Consider the following 17,092-nt stretch of genomic DNA (forward strand, 5'->3'; position numbering starts at 1 on the left):
TAATTGACAAATCAACCTTTCTTTCTTTCTCCAGTAGCCCCTTGAAGTGATGAGGACACATGCCATGGACTCCGTGGCAAGAACCTGAGTTGAGACTCAATGTGTAGAGGCTGTTGCATTGCAGCAACCACAGTTCTGGCTCACTAGGAGGCTCCCATTCTCAGCACCTGCAATAGGTGTACTAGACAAAGGATTTGCAGTTGATAAATGCTGGCCGTACCGACAACGCCCCAAGAATGCCCCGACAACAATGGGCAGCAAGGTAGCACAGTTGCTTCATGGGTCCCAGGTTCGATTCCCAGCTTGGGTCACTGTCTGTGCGGAGTCTGCATGTTTTCCCCGTGTCTGCGTGGGGTTCCTCCGGGTGCTCCGGTTTCCTCCCACAGTCCAAACAGGTGCAGCTTAGGTGGATTGGCCATGCTAAATTGCCCTTAGTGTCCAAATAAAAAATGTTAGGTGGAGTTATTGGGTTACAGGGATAGGGTCGAGGCGTGGGCTTAAGTAGGGTGCTCTTTCCAAGAGCCAGTGTAGACTCACTGGGCAGAAAGGCCTTCTTCTGCACTGTAAATTCTATGATTCAAACAAATATGCATTCTGCGAAGGCACAAAAATACAACAGGAAACATAAATTAACCATGGTGAGAAAAGATTGCGTTTGATCAAAGAAAAGAGCTAATAATGCCAGAAAAATGTGATAAAAAGTCAGAGGATTAGGGGCAATTTGAAGTCCAACAAATGAGGGCCAGAAAACTGATAAGGACTTGAGAAAGAGAATATGAATGCAAGGTAGCAAGAAACAAAGCTGGATTGTGAAAGCTTCTTCAGGTATGTGAAAGGAAAAGATCAGCAAGGGTCAATTACAGTCAAAGACAGGAGAATTTATGATGGAGAATAGAGAAATGGTAGAGAAACTTGTCTGTATTTATGGTGGAAGAGATGTAAATTTCTCAGAACTACTAGGGAACCAAGGGGCTAGAGAAAATAATGAACGGAAATAAATTATTACTGAAGACATAGCACTTTTTAAAAATTAATTAGATTGAATATTGATAAATCCCTTGGAGCTGATAAGCCATATCCCAGAGTTTTGAAGGAAGTGGCTGGAGAGAGAGTGGATTCATTGGTGATTATCTTTCAAATTCTAGAGATTCTGGAAGTTCCTGCAGACTGGAAAGTGGCAAATGTAACCCCACTATTTGAGAAGGGAGGCGGAGAGAAAACAGAGAACCACAGACCTGTTAGTTTGATGACAGTAGTAAGGAAAATGTTAGAATCTATTATAAAGGATATAACTAAACTTGAAAAGGGAAATTATGTTTGACAAACCTGTTGGGAGTTTTTTTTGGCATGCTACTTGTAGCATAGCTACAGTGAACTAATTGGATGTGGTGTATTTGGATTTTCAGAAGGCTTTTCATAAGGTCCCACACAGGTTTGTAAACAAAATTAGAGTACACAGAATTGGGGGGGATAATATACTGGAATGTATTTAGAATCGGTTAACAGGCAGTAGGAAGTCTCAGGGTACCAGACTGTTACCTCAAGTGTCAATGCTGGGGCCACAGCTGTTTATAACCTATATCAATGATTTGGATGAAGGGACCAAAATGTAATATTTCCAGATTTGCTGATGACTCAAAACTAGTTGAAAATATAAATTGTGAGGAGGATGCATAAAGGCCGCAAGGGGATTCAGACGGGCTAAATGGAATATGATGTGAATACGTGCAGTTATCCACTTAGGTTGAAAAAAAAAACAAAAAGACAGAATTGTTCTGAAATGGTGAGAAGTTGGGAAGTGTTGATGTCCAAAAGGACCTGGGTGTCCTTGTTCATGAGTCACTAAAAGATGGCGTGCAGATGCAGCAAGCAATTAAAGGCGGCAAACTGTACGTTGACCTTCAAAAGGGGATTTGAGAGCAGGAGTAAAGATGCCTAGCTTCAATTGTATACAGCCATAGTGAGACCACACCTAGCGCATTGGGTACATTTCAGTCTCCTTATCCAAGGAAGGATATACTGCCATAGAGGAAGTGTAACAGAGATTCACCAGACTGACTCCGGGATGATAAGATTGTCTTTGAGAGACGATTGAGGAGAGTGGGGCTGTATTCTCTAGAGATTTGAGAGATGATCTCACTATCACTCAAAATTCTTATGGGGCGTGACAGGGTGAATGTAGATGTTCCCCTGTCTGAATCTAAAACCAGGGGACACAGTCTCAAGGTGAGAGGTCGGCCACTCAGGGCTGAAATGAGGAGAAATTTCTTCACCCGGAGGGTGGTGAATCTTTGGCAACCCCTACCCCAGAGGGCACTGGGGGGTTCAGTCATTGAGCATGTTTAGGGCAGAAACCAACAGATTTCTGGACACTAGTGATAGCAAGGAACCAGTGCGGGAAAGTGGTGTTGATCAGTAGATTATCAGCCATTATTTGATTGACTGGCATGGAACAGGCTCGACAGGCTGAATGGCCAACTCCCATTCCTTTGTCCTAATTTCCAACCATGAATTAGAAGTATTTTCTTTAAATGGAAACTTAGGAACATTTTCTCCACCCAAGAGTGGAGAGTTAGGAACCACCAATACACCATAAATAACACTGGAGTGACCGAACAACGTTTCAAATTCTACAAACCAAGGGCAATAATTAATACATGCATTTTCCCCAAAACAACAGAGACAAGTTACAGATTTTTGAAGATAGAAATAGCAGCAACACACTGCATTAAAATACAAAAATCGAACAGTCTGTCAATGTGTACATGCATGGATTTAGCAGGATAGTGTAGTTGAGGAAATAAGTCTGGTTCAATGTAGTGATTAGATCTTTCATTTTAAACCATCAAACATGGAGTTTATTCACCCACCTGTTGAGATGGTGATTCGACACGTCAATAACATGCCAGGTTTAGGATTTTTCTTCACGTACTTATATGACCATTTCTACATTAAAATGGTCCATTTTCAGTTCATGTAAAAAGAAATGTTTCAATATTCTGGTTACAAACATCCCACTGGCAGAACTGAGATCAAAGGCATCAGGTTTAAAACATGGCAGACAAATCCTAACAACCCAAGCACAGTCCCACAATCCTGTTAACGCATTAGCCACTTCTGCCTTTCAAACGCCAACCCGCTGAGCCGGAACTCCTTGACCAATGTGGGCAATGTATTAATTTTCGGTGTCTTCCCAGGGAATGTCTTTGAAGTAGTCAAACTGCTTCCCATTGAGCCTTGCAAAGACCAGGAATGATGACTTAGTTTCAAGATTGCACTCGTACTTAGTTAGGTCGACGTTAATGGATAAAGGACGGGCAGTCAAATATGGGTCTGGCACCGGCCACTGTAAACCCAGATGATGACGATGAAGCTGAGGATGAGGAAGATAAAAGTTAACCATTTGGAAAGGTGGTTCCTACTTCATAAACTTCAACATATATAAAGATGTGAATCAAAACTGCGTAAGAACCCATGATATATGTTGATAACTCAGTAGTTAGATTGTGGCCTCAAGGACACCTCAGTGTGCAAAGCTGTGAGCTACTATACCGTTAAAAACGAGGTGATGTCTGGGACAGCAGAGTAAGGATCAGTCATTCAACCACTGAGCAAAAATATCAAATTAATCTTTTCAATTAACGTAAGACAATGGAATTCAAACCACCCCAAAAGGAATGTGAATTATAACTTCAAGTTGCTGAAATCCACTTTGCTTATCCAGAACGTTCAATGCAACACAACAGAACCAAAGATAAGCGAGCAACCAGCAAAAATAATCTCCCGTCTACCAACACCGGAGGGGTCCATTTGCAGGTCCTATCAGCCTATGGAACACTGCATCATCCGGAGTCAAGTGAGAAATGTTAGGTCCAGTTACCAAGCCACTATTCCCAATAGAAATGCCTCAGGTGTGAACGTTCCCAGAGCCTATCACCCAAGGCAGTTCTGATCTTCCATCAGGGGACATGCAATCTCGTGGTTAGCTCATGCCAAAGGAATATTACTACCTTGAACTCCCATCCCAGGAGACCAGATCGTTAAACAGCTCAGTAAAGCCCGAGTGTGTGGTGTCTGAGTATGAATGTTTGTACAGCTACAGAGAAAAGGAGATTGGGACTAGCTGAGTTGCTCTTGCAGTGTGTAAGCACTAACATGATGAACTGAATGGCCTTTCTGTCTGTGCTATTAAGGACTCGCCTCATGCAATCAGGATAAATATACTTTTATTCTAAAGCTCAAACCACAAAAGTCACCTTTCTGTTTCCCTAACACAAAAGGTGTAGGAAGTATATTTCGATGGTTCACTTACTTTTATTAATACGCCATTTATGCAGTGCCAAACAATGCCTTCGACTTTCCCCTCTGGGCTTTCCTCAAACCAGGCGGTCAGATCCGTGAGGTTAAGTGTCAGAGGTTTCTCAATCTGCAGGGATCCATGAGAAATCAGAAAATGGACAGGTCGCCTCTTACTTCCCAGACCTGGAACAGAAACCGGAGTGACAGCTCATCAGTTTTACACTTACAAACGTTTTCTAACACTTCACACACCCAGCCAAGGGATTATGGAGGGGGGCGGTGGGATTAAAAAGTTTGCAACTAAAATTATCACGGCAAGGAATGTTCCCACTACTCTCTATCCAAAACCAGTTACATTTTTGGATTGTGTGGCTGAGTGTGTTGGTGAAAAAAGGAACTCGAATTTATGTCGCTCCTTCCATTTTCTCGGGACATCCTAGAGTACTCGCAGCCATTGTTCTTTTGACAGGCTCTCGCTATTATGTAGGCCGCAGCAAAGTCTGACAAACAATAAATAGGACAGGAGATCAGTTAATCGCGTTACATGAGGGAGCGATGTGGGACTTTCTTTGCCGCACCTTAATGATCTATTTTACCATGAATGTTTTTTCTCCATTTTATGTAAAATTAATCCTTTTATTGACCCTGTATTATTTATCATGCTTTGAATCAGATTCCTTCTCTTTACTTCCCCAATCCATAAGTCCTTGATCCACATTCTTTCAGTAGACATCCTTTCAGGAACCGGCTATGATTCAGTGACTTGCATTCTCACCACTCGTTAGAATATTGAGCATTCCAGGCTTTAGCACAAAATCTAGGCAAGCATTCTCAGTGCCGTACTGAGGGAGAGCTGCACGGTGTTAGAGCCGGGACCTTGAGAACACAACGTTAAATGCCTGCGAGGTTAGATGGTTTAACATCTGATCCAAAAGGTGGCGCCCTCCACAGTGCAGTACTCCTGCTGTACTCCACTCCTGGATTACGGACTCATGTCTCTGGACTGGGACTTGAACCCGCGTCTTCCCGATTCAGAGGCGATCCATTGAATCCCGACAGTGCAAGAGGCCATTTGGCCCATCAAGTCTGCACTAGCCCTCCAGAAGAGCCTACCTCGGCCCACTCTCGTGCCCTAACCTACAAATCTTTGGACACGAAGGGGAAATTAGTCATGGCCAATCCACCTAACCTGCACACCCTTGGGCTGTGGGAGGAAATCGGAGCACCCAGAGGAAACCCACGCAGACACGGGGAAGAAAGTGTAAAATCAATCCAGACAGTCATCCAAGGCTAGAATTGAACCTGGTCCCTGGCACTGTGAGGCAGCAGTGCTAACCACTGTGCCACCATGCCGCCCCACAGCTGACACCCAAACAAGTGGAAGCCAAGAGGTCAGACTAAAAATAAATTATTCCACTGAAACTAAAATAAAGGCTGCCTACCGTACGGGTTGCCGTTAATATGAGTCCCTACAAGCTCCAACGTTTGTTCAAGGAGTTCCATCAATGGAACCGTGGTAATTTCTAGAAGGTTATTCTCCGAACAGGGTTTCAAAACCAGGGCTAATCCAGTGTCATAATCCACGGTGGAAAGGTGCCAGCAATAAGGTTTGCTCCCTTTCTCGACTGGAATCCAACCTTGGGAACGTGTGGAGGCAAAAGGAGAAATGAAAATACATTTTGCTAAAGCATATTTGAAGAACCTGAAGACAACACCATCTAATGAATAACAGTTGGTTTTTTCACACCTGGAATATGTCCATTTTCATCTGGTTGCAGTCGGCCATTTATTTGGACCACTCCATGGGCCGGGATCCAGGAATCGGTAACTGTCCTGAAGTCATCATCAAGATTCCAAGTGAACTCTTTAGAGTAAAATGAACAGGCGTGAGGGGGGTCGAACATTACTGCACCCAATTCACACGCAGTCACATTGCTTATAAAGCAATGACAACTACAAATTAGCTAACCACTTCCCTTCATCACTAACAATAACTCTCGTCAGGTCAAATAGCTGCAGGTCGTTCAGTTTACTGTTTACATAAACATTGACGCACACAAGGATTGGGGCTCTGATCGCAGCTGGGTGCAAATGTAGAAACCCAAGGGCAATCTCTCCCCCTCATCCAAGAACATGCATTAGCAAACTTTTAATGAACCTTTAATGAACCAATACATCACAAGGTATTTCAGGGGAAGGTAATCCAAATTTGACACCGATCCACTTAAAGAGAGGACAGATGGTAAAAATTGTGGTCAAAGAGGTAGATCTTAGCGAGAGTCTCGTGAAGGAGGCAAGAGAGGCAAAGAAGTATAGGAAATTCCACAATTTAGGTTGCAGGCAGCTGAAGACAGGGTTGCCAATGATGGAGCGGGGTAGTGGGCAAAGGATTGGGGGAAAGAGACGTTGGAGGATTGTAAGGGGTCACAGAGTTAATACAGACAATACAGAGACAACTGTGTTAATCTCAATGCCACTCCCTTTCCCTCAGTACAAAATATCAGGTCACTGTTGGGAGAAGGGAGTGTCTGTTCGAAACATTCCTAATACACGCATATTCTTCTAACTATTCATTGAGGAGAAAGGGGCACTGTACAAAATTGCAATAAATTGTTGATATATACAGAACACCAAGGAGGAAAAATGCTGTTGTTACCGGTGCTGGTTTTGGAGGACTGAAATTTCCTGAATCGTTTCTCAGCGTGTTTTGTAGGTTTCCTGTCCAACCGAGCCCAGAGATAAGGCAGATCTGGCAACATTCATCATAAAATGTTAATTAAACAACTGAATGCTGCCCATTAGTTGAAGTGACACAGCAGCAATAAAAGGTATTGGAATTTCAGAGCTTTACATCACAAGAAAGGGGCCAGATAGCTCCCTCACAGATTTTTCTACTGATTACTGTCACAATAACCTAGCCTGGTGCATCACCATCCAACAGATTCAACAACAATCAAACCACGGAAAGGTAACCATTACAAGTTTGAATCTGTGAGTAGATGTTACTGGATAATGCCTGAGCAGGTGGGATTACCGCGTGTTGAAGCCGGAGTTACAAATTTAGAAGCATAGTGAATGGTAGACAGAAAAATTGCAGACTTCAGTTGGGCACAGGCTGGTGAAAAGGGCAGATGAAGCATGACAGATTAAACACAGGAAAGTGTGAAGTGATTGACATATGGAAGGAAGAATGGGGAAAGGCAACATAAACTAACTGGTACAATTCTAAAGGAAGTACAAGACCGGAACCTGGGCAATACATACAAGTCTTTAAATGGAGCAAGAGAAGTTGAGAAGGCACATGGGATCCTCGGTGTTACATCGTAGAAAAGCAAGGAAATTATGCTCGACCTTTAGAAATTAGGCCTCACCTGCAGTATCGTGACAAATTCTAGGCAATTCAGGATGGGGTCGCAAGGCATTAACAGAGCCAAGAGGATTTATTAGAATTGTACCAGGAATCGCTTCTCAGCCTTTTGGCTCAGATCAAGTGTAGTATCTGCTCTGCCTTTTGGCTCAGATCTGATATGTCACCATTGTGGGGACCATGAATTGGATTCAATTTGAATTTGAATTGGTTTTTGGAGCAGGCAAGGAGCTGCATTAGGGGTTCGCCCCGACCACACTCTGAGCCCTGGCTTTGTAACGCAGGAAAAGTAATAAATAAAAAAATAATTGTACCTGGAATGAAAGACATCAGTGATACAGAAAGACTGGGGAAACTTAGAATGGTCTATCAAGAGCAGGAAAGTTTTAAGGGGAGATCTGACAGAAGTGTTCAAAATGACGAACAGCTTTTTAAAAAATAAAGAATCCCTACAGTGCAGAAGGAGGCCATTTGGCCCACTCAGTCTGCAGTGACTCTCTGAAAGAGTACCTAGCCCCACTCCCCACCCTATTCCAATAATCCTGCACATGGGTTGCACCGAATCCATCTAACCTGGACAACTTTGGACTGTGGGTGGAAATCGGAGCACCTAGAGGAAACCCACACAGACGCGGGGAGCACGAGCAAATTCCAGTCTCCCAAGGCCGCACGCAATCGAACCAGAGTCCCTGGCGCTGTGAGGCAGCAGTGCTAATCGCTATGCCAAAGTAAATAAGGAGAAACTGTCTCCAGTGACAGGAAGGAGAATTAGAGATTTGGGGAAAAGCTTGCTCACCCAGAGGGTGGTAGGAATCTAGAACTCACTGTATGAAAGGGTGGAGGCAGGAACCCTCACATTTAAGAAGCATTTAGATGAGCATTTGACACACCATAACATACATGGCTACAGACCAGGTGCTGGAAAACGGGATTAGGATAGGTGCTTGATGGCCGATGTAGCCACGATGGGCAAAGGGCCTCTTTCTGTGCAGTGAAGGTCTATGACTCTATGAAGGGTTATAACCAGGGGACACCGATTTAAGGTAATTGGCAAAACAGCCAGAGGTAACTTGTGGAAACAAAATTAGACAGCGAGTTGTTGTTATCAGGAAATAGGGTAGGTCATTCAGCCCTCTGAAACTGCCCTGCCATTTAACACAAGTGGCAAAAGCTGGTTCAATAATAATTTTCAAAAGGGAATAGGATAAATACTCATAGGGGAAAGATTTGTAAGGCTTTGGGGAAATTGCCACCGTGTAACCACTGTATTGTAGCATCGTAAAAAAGCTTCTTTAACCGGTTGTTCAATGCAGGCTCGATAGCATTCATACATTAGTCCTGATGAGTACAAGACAAAAAGCATCAGTAACAGGTTTCTTTTTCAGCAAGATTCAAGTTCAGTACGCTCAGTGACTGTTTATTGCAGATTTATCAATGACTTGCATTTCAATTCCTCCAGATGCCATGGTGGGATTTGAACTCTTGTCTCTGGATTGTTATTCCAGGCCTCAAGATCAATAGTCCAGTAACACTGACATTTATGCTATTGCCTATGCTATAATGCTCATTTTTTAGAATTCAAAAATCACTTCATTCACTTTTCAAAATGAAGGCATGTCTTGTTACCTTTGTACTTAGTGACGTAACAGCAGGACCCGTCCACTTTCTCTGTGGCGAGAGCATGGTGGATATCTGCTTCCAGTGCCTTCAAACTCAGATCACCAGTGGCCAAAACTCTGAAAGACTGAAAACAGGTTTATAAGTGAAGGGTCTGTCCCAATGGTCTCTGAACAAGTTAGATTGGTGAATCAATCGATCAGTTTGGAAATAGCCACTGGGTGACCTTCAAACATATGAAGTAAAACAACTGGGCAAACAGTTTCTACATAAAAATCATAGAATGGTTACAGCACAGAAGGTCATTCAGCCTTGCACCTGTGCTGGCCCTCTGCAAGGGCAATTCAGCAAGTGCCATTCCCCATAACCCTGCACATTCATCCTTTTCAGATAATAATCCAATTCCCTCTTAGATGCCTCAATTGAACCTGCCTGCACCATACTCTCAGGCAGCACATTCCAGATCCTAACCATTTGCTGTGTAAAAAAGGTTTTCCCTCATGTCTCCATTGTTCCCTTTGCCAATGACCTTAAAGCTGCACCCTTGATCCTTCCAACAATGGGAACAGTTTCCCCCCTATCGACTCTGTCCAGGCCCCTCATGATTTTGAACCCCTCAATCAAATCTTCTCTCAGCCTTCTCTTCTCCAAGGCAAATACTCCCAATTTCTCCAAGCTGTCTTCCTAACTTAAGTTCCTTCATCCCTGGAGCCATTCTCGTGAAGTTTTTCTACACTCTCTGTAATCATGCCTTCACATCTTTCCTCAAGTGTGGGGCCCAGAACTGGGAACAATACTCCAGCAGGGGCCAAACTGGTGCTTAGTACAGGCTTAACAGAACTTCATACACTTTTCAGAAGCATCTCAAATAGAAAAAACAACAGAGAGATTTGGAATTCCACTCAAGTGAATAAAAATAATCCCAAAGTACCATTAAAAGAGAAACAGGGATTTCCTGCTTGTATCCACAACAATGTTCCTCATAGGCCATTCAGCCCATCGAGCCAATGTCAGCTCCTTGAATCAGCTCTTATTAATTCCATTTCCCCAGTCTTTCTTTGTGGCCCATCAAATTTTACATTCAAAAACCACTGACACAAATATACTATATATACTTCAGGATTTGCTTCCTCTGCTATTCATCTAGTTCTCCCAATGACAATTATTGACAACAATTAGTCCATGTGATTTGCTGGATTGGTTTCAATTGCCTGACAAGGTCATAGGAATGGGAGGGGGCTATTTTGTCCCTTAAGCCTGATCACTATAAAACTATGGCTGATCTCAGAGTCATAGAGTCATACAGCACAGAAACACCCTCAAATACCTACCTATACTAATCCCATTTACCAGCACTTGGTCCACAACCTACTATGCCGGGGCGATTTAAGTATTCATCCAAATGCTTCTTAAGTGATCTGTGACTTAGCTCCACATACCCACCTCTGCCCCATGTCCATTCATATCTTTTGACTGGAAAAAAAAATCTAACAACATTAGATTTAAAATAACAATTGATCTGTCATAATTTGCTCTTTGTGGAAAGAGTTACAAACTTCCACCAGCCTTTGTTTGCAGAAATGTTTCTTAATTTCACTCTTCAAAGGGTCTGGCTCATCGTTTTTAGATTTTAACCCGTAGTCCGGGATTTCCCAACCATCAGAAATAATTCCTCTCTACCTGAACCCCTTAATACCTCACAAACTTCAATCAAAACTATCCCTTAATCTTCTCAATTCCAGATAACCCATGGGGTCCGGGCTTGGATTTTAGTTCCTGAGGCAGGTACAGTTGGGAATCTACATTGAGTATATTAAAGTCTGAGATTAGCAGTTATGTTATAGCAGTTGGATATGTGGATAGTGCAAGAAGGTGGGGTCAAGGTAAAAGATCAGCCAGGATCTTATCAATGTTGCACAGGATCCTGAGGCCAGGTCACCAACTCCAGCTCCTATTTTCTTTTACGTACTTACTCTGAAGAATGGCCAACATCCAACAAAACAATGATTTGTAGAAGAGGTTTGGATTAGCACTGCTGCTTCACAGCGCAGGGACCCGGGTTCTATTCCCGGCTTGGGTCACTGTGCGGAGTCTGCACGTTCTCCCCATGTTTGTGTGGGTTTCCTCTGGGTGCTCCGGTTTCCTCCCACAAGTCCTGAAAGATGTGCTGTTAGCTGAATTGAACATTCTGAATTCTCCCTCTGTGTACCCGAAGAGGCACCGGAATGTGGCGACTAGGGGATTTTCACAGTAACTTCATTAATGTAAGTAACACTAATAAAAGATTATTATTATTAGAAGAGTCACACCGAATCAAAACAGTAACTTTTTCTCTCTCAGATTCTACCAGACCTCTTGTATTTATCCAGTATTTTTTGTTTTTATTTCAGATTTCCAGCATCCGCAGTATTCTGCGTGAATTAAAACAATGATCTGGTCATTTATTACATTAATAATCTTTATTATTGTCACAAGCAGGTTTACATTTACACTGCAATAAGTTACTGTGAAAAGCCCCTAGTTGCCACACTCCAGCGCCTGTTCGGGTACAGAGGGAGAATTCAGAATTCTAAGCTGGTACGGGAATTGAACCCGCACTTGTGGGAGCTTTTTAGCACAAATTGGCTGCCACGTTAGTGTAAAAAGCTATGCTTTCGAAAGCATTTGTTTTTTTCATAGAATTCACAGTGCAGGAGACCATTCGGTCCATCGAGTCTGCACCGGCTCTTGGAAAGAGCACCCTACCAAAGCCCACACCCCCACCCTATCCCCATAACCCAGTAACCCCACCCAACAGTAAGGGCAATTTTGGACACTGAGGGCAATTTAGCATGGTCAATCCACCTCACCTGCACATCTTTGGACTGTGGGAGGAAACCGGAGCACCCGGAGGAAACCCACACACACGGGGAGAACTACAGACTCCGCACAGACAGTGACCCAAGCCGGAATCGAACCTGGGACCCTGGAGCTGTGAAGCGATTGTGCTAACCACAATGCTACCGTGCTGCCCTTTGTTTAATGTTGCGTTTTGGGGTGGGGAAAAGGTGTCATACAAATACAAGTCTTTGCAGTGAGAAGCTTCTTCACCCAAAGGAGTCTCTGGTAGTCTCTCTGGATCCTGGGCAGATTTCTATCACTGGTGAGGCAGGAATAGTTCATGTGCAGGGAATTCCAATTGCAAATTCATTAAAACTGTAGCTTGCACCTATGCTCCGGATATGACGAAGAATGCAACCTTGAGACGCGTCAATCTGCAAATGTACCCCCCCACCCCCCGGGAGCCAGTCCTTGCTGCTTCTTACCTGGTTGGTCCGCTTGGTTGCTGGTTCGTCCCTCACCTGGGTGCTGAATGCGCAGGCGATTTTCTGCTGCACCGAGCCCGGCTCTTGCATGTCTTCTCCCCCAGCCTCGGGTTGCAATGCCTGGTGCCGTTCCGGCCTTCCCCCTGCGCAACTATTAAAATCGATTAATGCAACCAAACAACAAATGTAGACTCTGCAACATTCTGCATTGAGCTTCTCTGACGATGCTGCAGTACCCTCACTCCCTGCGCCGCCCCCTTTTCTGCGCGGGAACCGTTACGTCTCAACAATTGCTACAATGCGGGCGCCCCCCCCCCCTGTGCGCATGCGCAACACAAGTCGTTACTCTGCAAAAAACTTCAGTTGCATTATTGTAGCAGCACTTGCATGGAGAGGGGCAGGAAGACATTACAGCAGCAGACTTGAAGGAGAGTGTCTAGAATGTGGCACAGACAATTAGCAGAGATGAATTAGAGGGAGAACAAAGAAAAGTACAGCACAGGAACAGGCCCTTCGGTCCTCCAAGCCGGTGATGACCATGCTGCCCGATCAAGCGTTCCTCATAGCTAATGCCCTCCATACCAGGCAACATTCTGGTAAATCTCTTCTGCACCCTCTCTAAATCCTCCACATTCTTCTGGTAGTGTGGCGACCAGAATTGAACACTATAGTCCAAGTGTGGCCTAACTAAGGTTCTATACAGCAACATGACTTGCCAATTCTTATATTCAATACCCCGGCCAATGAAGGCAAGCATGGCGTATGTCTTCTTGACTACCTTCTCCACCTGTGCTGCCCCTTTCAGTGACCTGTGGAATTGTACACCTAGATCTCTCTGACTTTCAATACTCTTTAGAGTTCTACCATTCACTGTATATTCCCTACCTGCAATAGACCTTCCAAAATGCATTACCTCACATTTGTCCGGATTAAACTCCATCTGCCATCTCTCCGCCCAAGTCTCTAAACGATCTAAATCCTGCTGTATCCTCTGACAGTCCTCATCGCAATCCGCAATTCCACCAACCTTTGTGTCGTCTGCAAACTTACTAATCAGATCAGTTACATTTTCCTCCAAATCTTTTATATATACTACGAACAGCAAAGGTCCCAGCACCGATCCCTGCGAAACACCACTAGTCACAGCCCTCCAATTAGAAAAGCACCCTTCCATTGCTACTCTCTGCCTTCTATGACCTAGCCAGTTCTGTATCCACCTTGCCAGCTCATCTCTGATCCCATGTGACTTCACCTTTTGTACCAGTCTACCATGAGGGACGTCAGAGGCCTTACTGAAGTCCATATAGACAACATCCACTGCCCTACCTGCATCAATCATCTTTGTGACCTCTTCGAAAAACTCTATCAAGTTAGTGAGACATGACCTCCCCTTCACAAAACCATGCTGCCTCTCACTAATACGTCCATTTGCTTCCAAATGGGAGTAGATCCTGTCTCGAAGAATTCTCTCCAGTAATTTCCCTACCACTGACGTAAGGCTCACCGGCCTGTAGTTCCCTGGATTATCCTTGCTACCATTCTTAAACAAAGGAACAACATTGGCTATTCTCCAGTCCTCCGGGACATCACCTGAAGACAGTGAGGATCCAAAGATTTTTGTCAAGTCCTCAGCAATTTCCTCTCTAGCTTCCTTCAGTATTCTGGGTTAGATCCCATCAGGCCCTGGGGACTTATCTACCTTAATATTTTTCAAGACGCCCAACACCTCGTCTTTTTGGATCTCAATGTGACCCAGGCTATCTACACACCCTTCTCCAGACTCAACATCCACCAATTCCTTCTCTTTGGTGAATACTGATGCAAAGTATTCATTTAGTACCTCGCCCATTTCCTCTGGCTCCACATATAGATTCCCTTGTCTATCCTTCAGTGGACCAACCCTTTCCCTGGCTACCCTCTTGCTTTTTATGTACGTGTAAAAAGCCTTCGGATTTCCCTTAACCCTATTTGCCAATGACTTTTCGTGGCCCCTTCTAGCCCTCCTGACTCCTTGCTTAAGTTCCTTCCTACTTTCCTTATATTCCATTGTCTTTTCCTAGCCTTCTAGCCCTGACAAATGCCTCCTTTTTCTTTCTGACTAGGCCTACAATATCTCCCGTTATCCAAGGTTCCTGAAATTTGCCGTATTTATCCTTCCTCACAGGAACATGCCGATCCTGAATTCCTTTCAACTGACACTTGAAAGCCTCCCACATTTCAGATATTGATTTACCCTCAAACATCTGCTCCCAATCTAGGTTCTTCAGTTCCCGCCTAATATTGTTATAATTAGCCTTCCCCCAATTTAGCACATTCACCCTAGGACCACTCTTATCCTTGTCCACCAGCACTTTAAAACTTACTGAATTGTGGTCACTGTTCCCAAAATGCTCCCCTACTGAAACTTCTACCACCTGGCCAGGCTCATTCCCCAATACCAGGTCCAATACAGCTCCTTCCCTAGTTGGACTGTCTACATATTGTTTTAAGAAGCCCTCCTGGATGTTCCTTACAAACTCTGCCCCGTCTAAGCACCGAGCACTAAGTGCGTCCTAGTCAATATTGGGGAAGTTGAAGTCTCCCATCACAACAACACTGTTGTTTTTACTCTTTTCCAAAATCTGTCTACCTATCTGCTCCTCTATCTCCCGCTGGCTGTTGGGAGGCCTGTTGTATACCCCCAACATTGTGACTGCACCCCTCTTATTCCTGATCTCTACCCATATAGCCTCACTGCCCTCTGGGGTGTCCTCCCATAGTACAGCTGTGATATTCTCCCAAACCAATAGCACAACTCTGCCACACCTTTTACATCCCCCTCTATCCCCCTGAAACATCTAATTCCTGGAACGTTTAACTGCCAATCCTGTCCTTCCCTCAACCAGGTCTCTGTAATGGCAACAACATCATAGTTCCAAGTACTAATCCAAGCTCTAAGTTCATCTGCCTTACCCGTAATACTTCTTGCATTAAAACATATGCACTTCAGGCCACCAGACCCGCTGTGTTCAGCAACATCTCCCTGTCTGCTCTGCCTCAGAGCCATACTGGCCCTATTCCCTAGTTCTCCCTGACTGCTTTCACCTTCTGACCTATTGCTCCAGTGCCCACCCCCCTGCCATACTAGTGTAAACACTCCCGTGTGACACTACGGGAGGGTTTAAACTAGTATGGCAGGGGGGTGGATTGGGGATACGGGAACCTGGATATAAACAAATGAATATCACCAAAATAGATCAAATGTCCTGGTGTTCAGCTTTCCCATTTATTCTGCAGAAGCTGACAGGTTCAAGTTGAATTGAGGTTTGCACGTGTCCTCAATCTGTTTTTAAAAAAAATATTTTTATTCTCCTTTTTTACATTTTCTTCCTCAATCTGTTGATTTATCCTTCAATCGACACAGAAACGCTGAGCGAGGGAGAGAATTGTGGATACCAACTTAGAGGACCCAGGCTGCCGATAGTGTTGCTATATGCAATAAAGCCCTCCAATCTAAGATCAGTCATTAACTCAAAGTCAGCTCCTTCCCCCACTCGGCTCCCAATCAATTATCCAATGAAAGCCTTGGCTTGTTCCAACCTTACAATTAGGTTGAGAAATGTGCTGACTACACACCTGATCACTTACTGACTTCGTATTCGGCCATTCAATGTGGGGCTGTAACTGCTCAACATTATGTGTGACCTGCCCAATCGTGGGGACAGGAAGAGGCAATAGTAGACAGTGGAGCTTTTTCTCTATCTCTTTTTCATAAGTGCTGACCCAGTCGATCGAAAGAACACAAGAAATAAGACTTGACCCATCAAACCTGCTCCGCCATTCATTACGATCAAGGCTTCAACACTTTCCCGTCTGCTCCATATATTAGTCATAAAGAGTTCTACAACATAGAAAAGAGGCTCTTCGACCCATTGGGCTGGATTCTCTGACCCACTGCATCAGATTTCTGCTTCAGCACGCCAGTGGGATGCTCCGTTTCGCCAGCTGGTCAATGGGGTTTCCCGTTGTGGGGCAGCCCCACACCGTCGAGAACCCCCAGGCAAAATGGAGCATCCAGCCCATTATCTCTGTGCTGGCCATCAAACACCTATCTGTTCTAATTCCATTTCATTTGGTCCATAGCCTTGTGTGCTACTCTCTGATTCCCTGAAACCAAAAATCTGTGCGGTCCCTTATCTTGAGACACATGTTTTAGAATTCCCGACCAGCATAAACAATCTCCCAGGGTCCACCCTGCCAAACCCCTTCAGAACCTTGTAAGTTACGATGGAATCACCTCTAATTCTTCTAAACTCCAGAGAATATAGAGCAAATACCATGTTATCCAGCTTTGGTTGTTTGGGGGGGGGGGGGGGGGGGGGTCGTATTTCTCAACAGCGTTGTATGAATTATTGTCTATTGATATAAATACAGATGATTTGCACAAGAGCTCAGTGCGGCTTTGCATGTCCCAGAGCAGCAGGATTTGGACAAGGCTAAGTGAAGAAATTAACATGGTGAGCAG

The 17,092-nt window shown here is 44.3% G+C and overlaps 1 protein-coding gene and 1 pseudogene across 2 annotated transcripts; one reads left to right on the forward strand and one right to left on the reverse strand.

Moving 5' to 3' along the window:
- Positions 1-2,645: 2,645 nt before the first annotated feature.
- c20h12orf29 (chromosome 20 C12orf29 homolog) lies at positions 2,646-12,887 on the reverse strand. 2 transcript variants are annotated; one of them, XM_038780794.1, is made up of 7 exons: positions 12,589-12,887; positions 9,293-9,410; positions 6,956-7,048; positions 6,047-6,163; positions 5,742-5,936; positions 4,313-4,482; positions 2,646-3,373 (listed from the first exon to the last, which is right to left on the reverse strand). In XM_038780794.1, the coding sequence occupies exons 1-7, from the start codon at positions 12,676-12,678 to the stop codon at positions 3,176-3,178; spliced, it is 981 nt and encodes a 326-aa protein (XP_038636722.1). In that variant the 5' UTR covers positions 12,679-12,887; the 3' UTR covers positions 2,646-3,175. The 2 variants fall into 2 exon arrangements, with proteins under 2 accessions (XP_038636722.1, XP_038636723.1); XM_038780795.1 differs by lacking the exon at positions 12,589-12,887 and adding an exon at positions 12,374-12,476.
- LOC119955359 lies at positions 7,760-7,964 on the forward strand (annotated as a pseudogene).
- Positions 12,888-17,092: the final 4,205 nt, after the last annotated feature.

This window comes from Scyliorhinus canicula, chromosome 20 (assembly GCF_902713615.1).
Source record: "Scyliorhinus canicula chromosome 20, sScyCan1.1, whole genome shotgun sequence".
Classification (NCBI taxonomy): domain Eukaryota; kingdom Metazoa; phylum Chordata; class Chondrichthyes; order Carcharhiniformes; family Scyliorhinidae; genus Scyliorhinus; species Scyliorhinus canicula.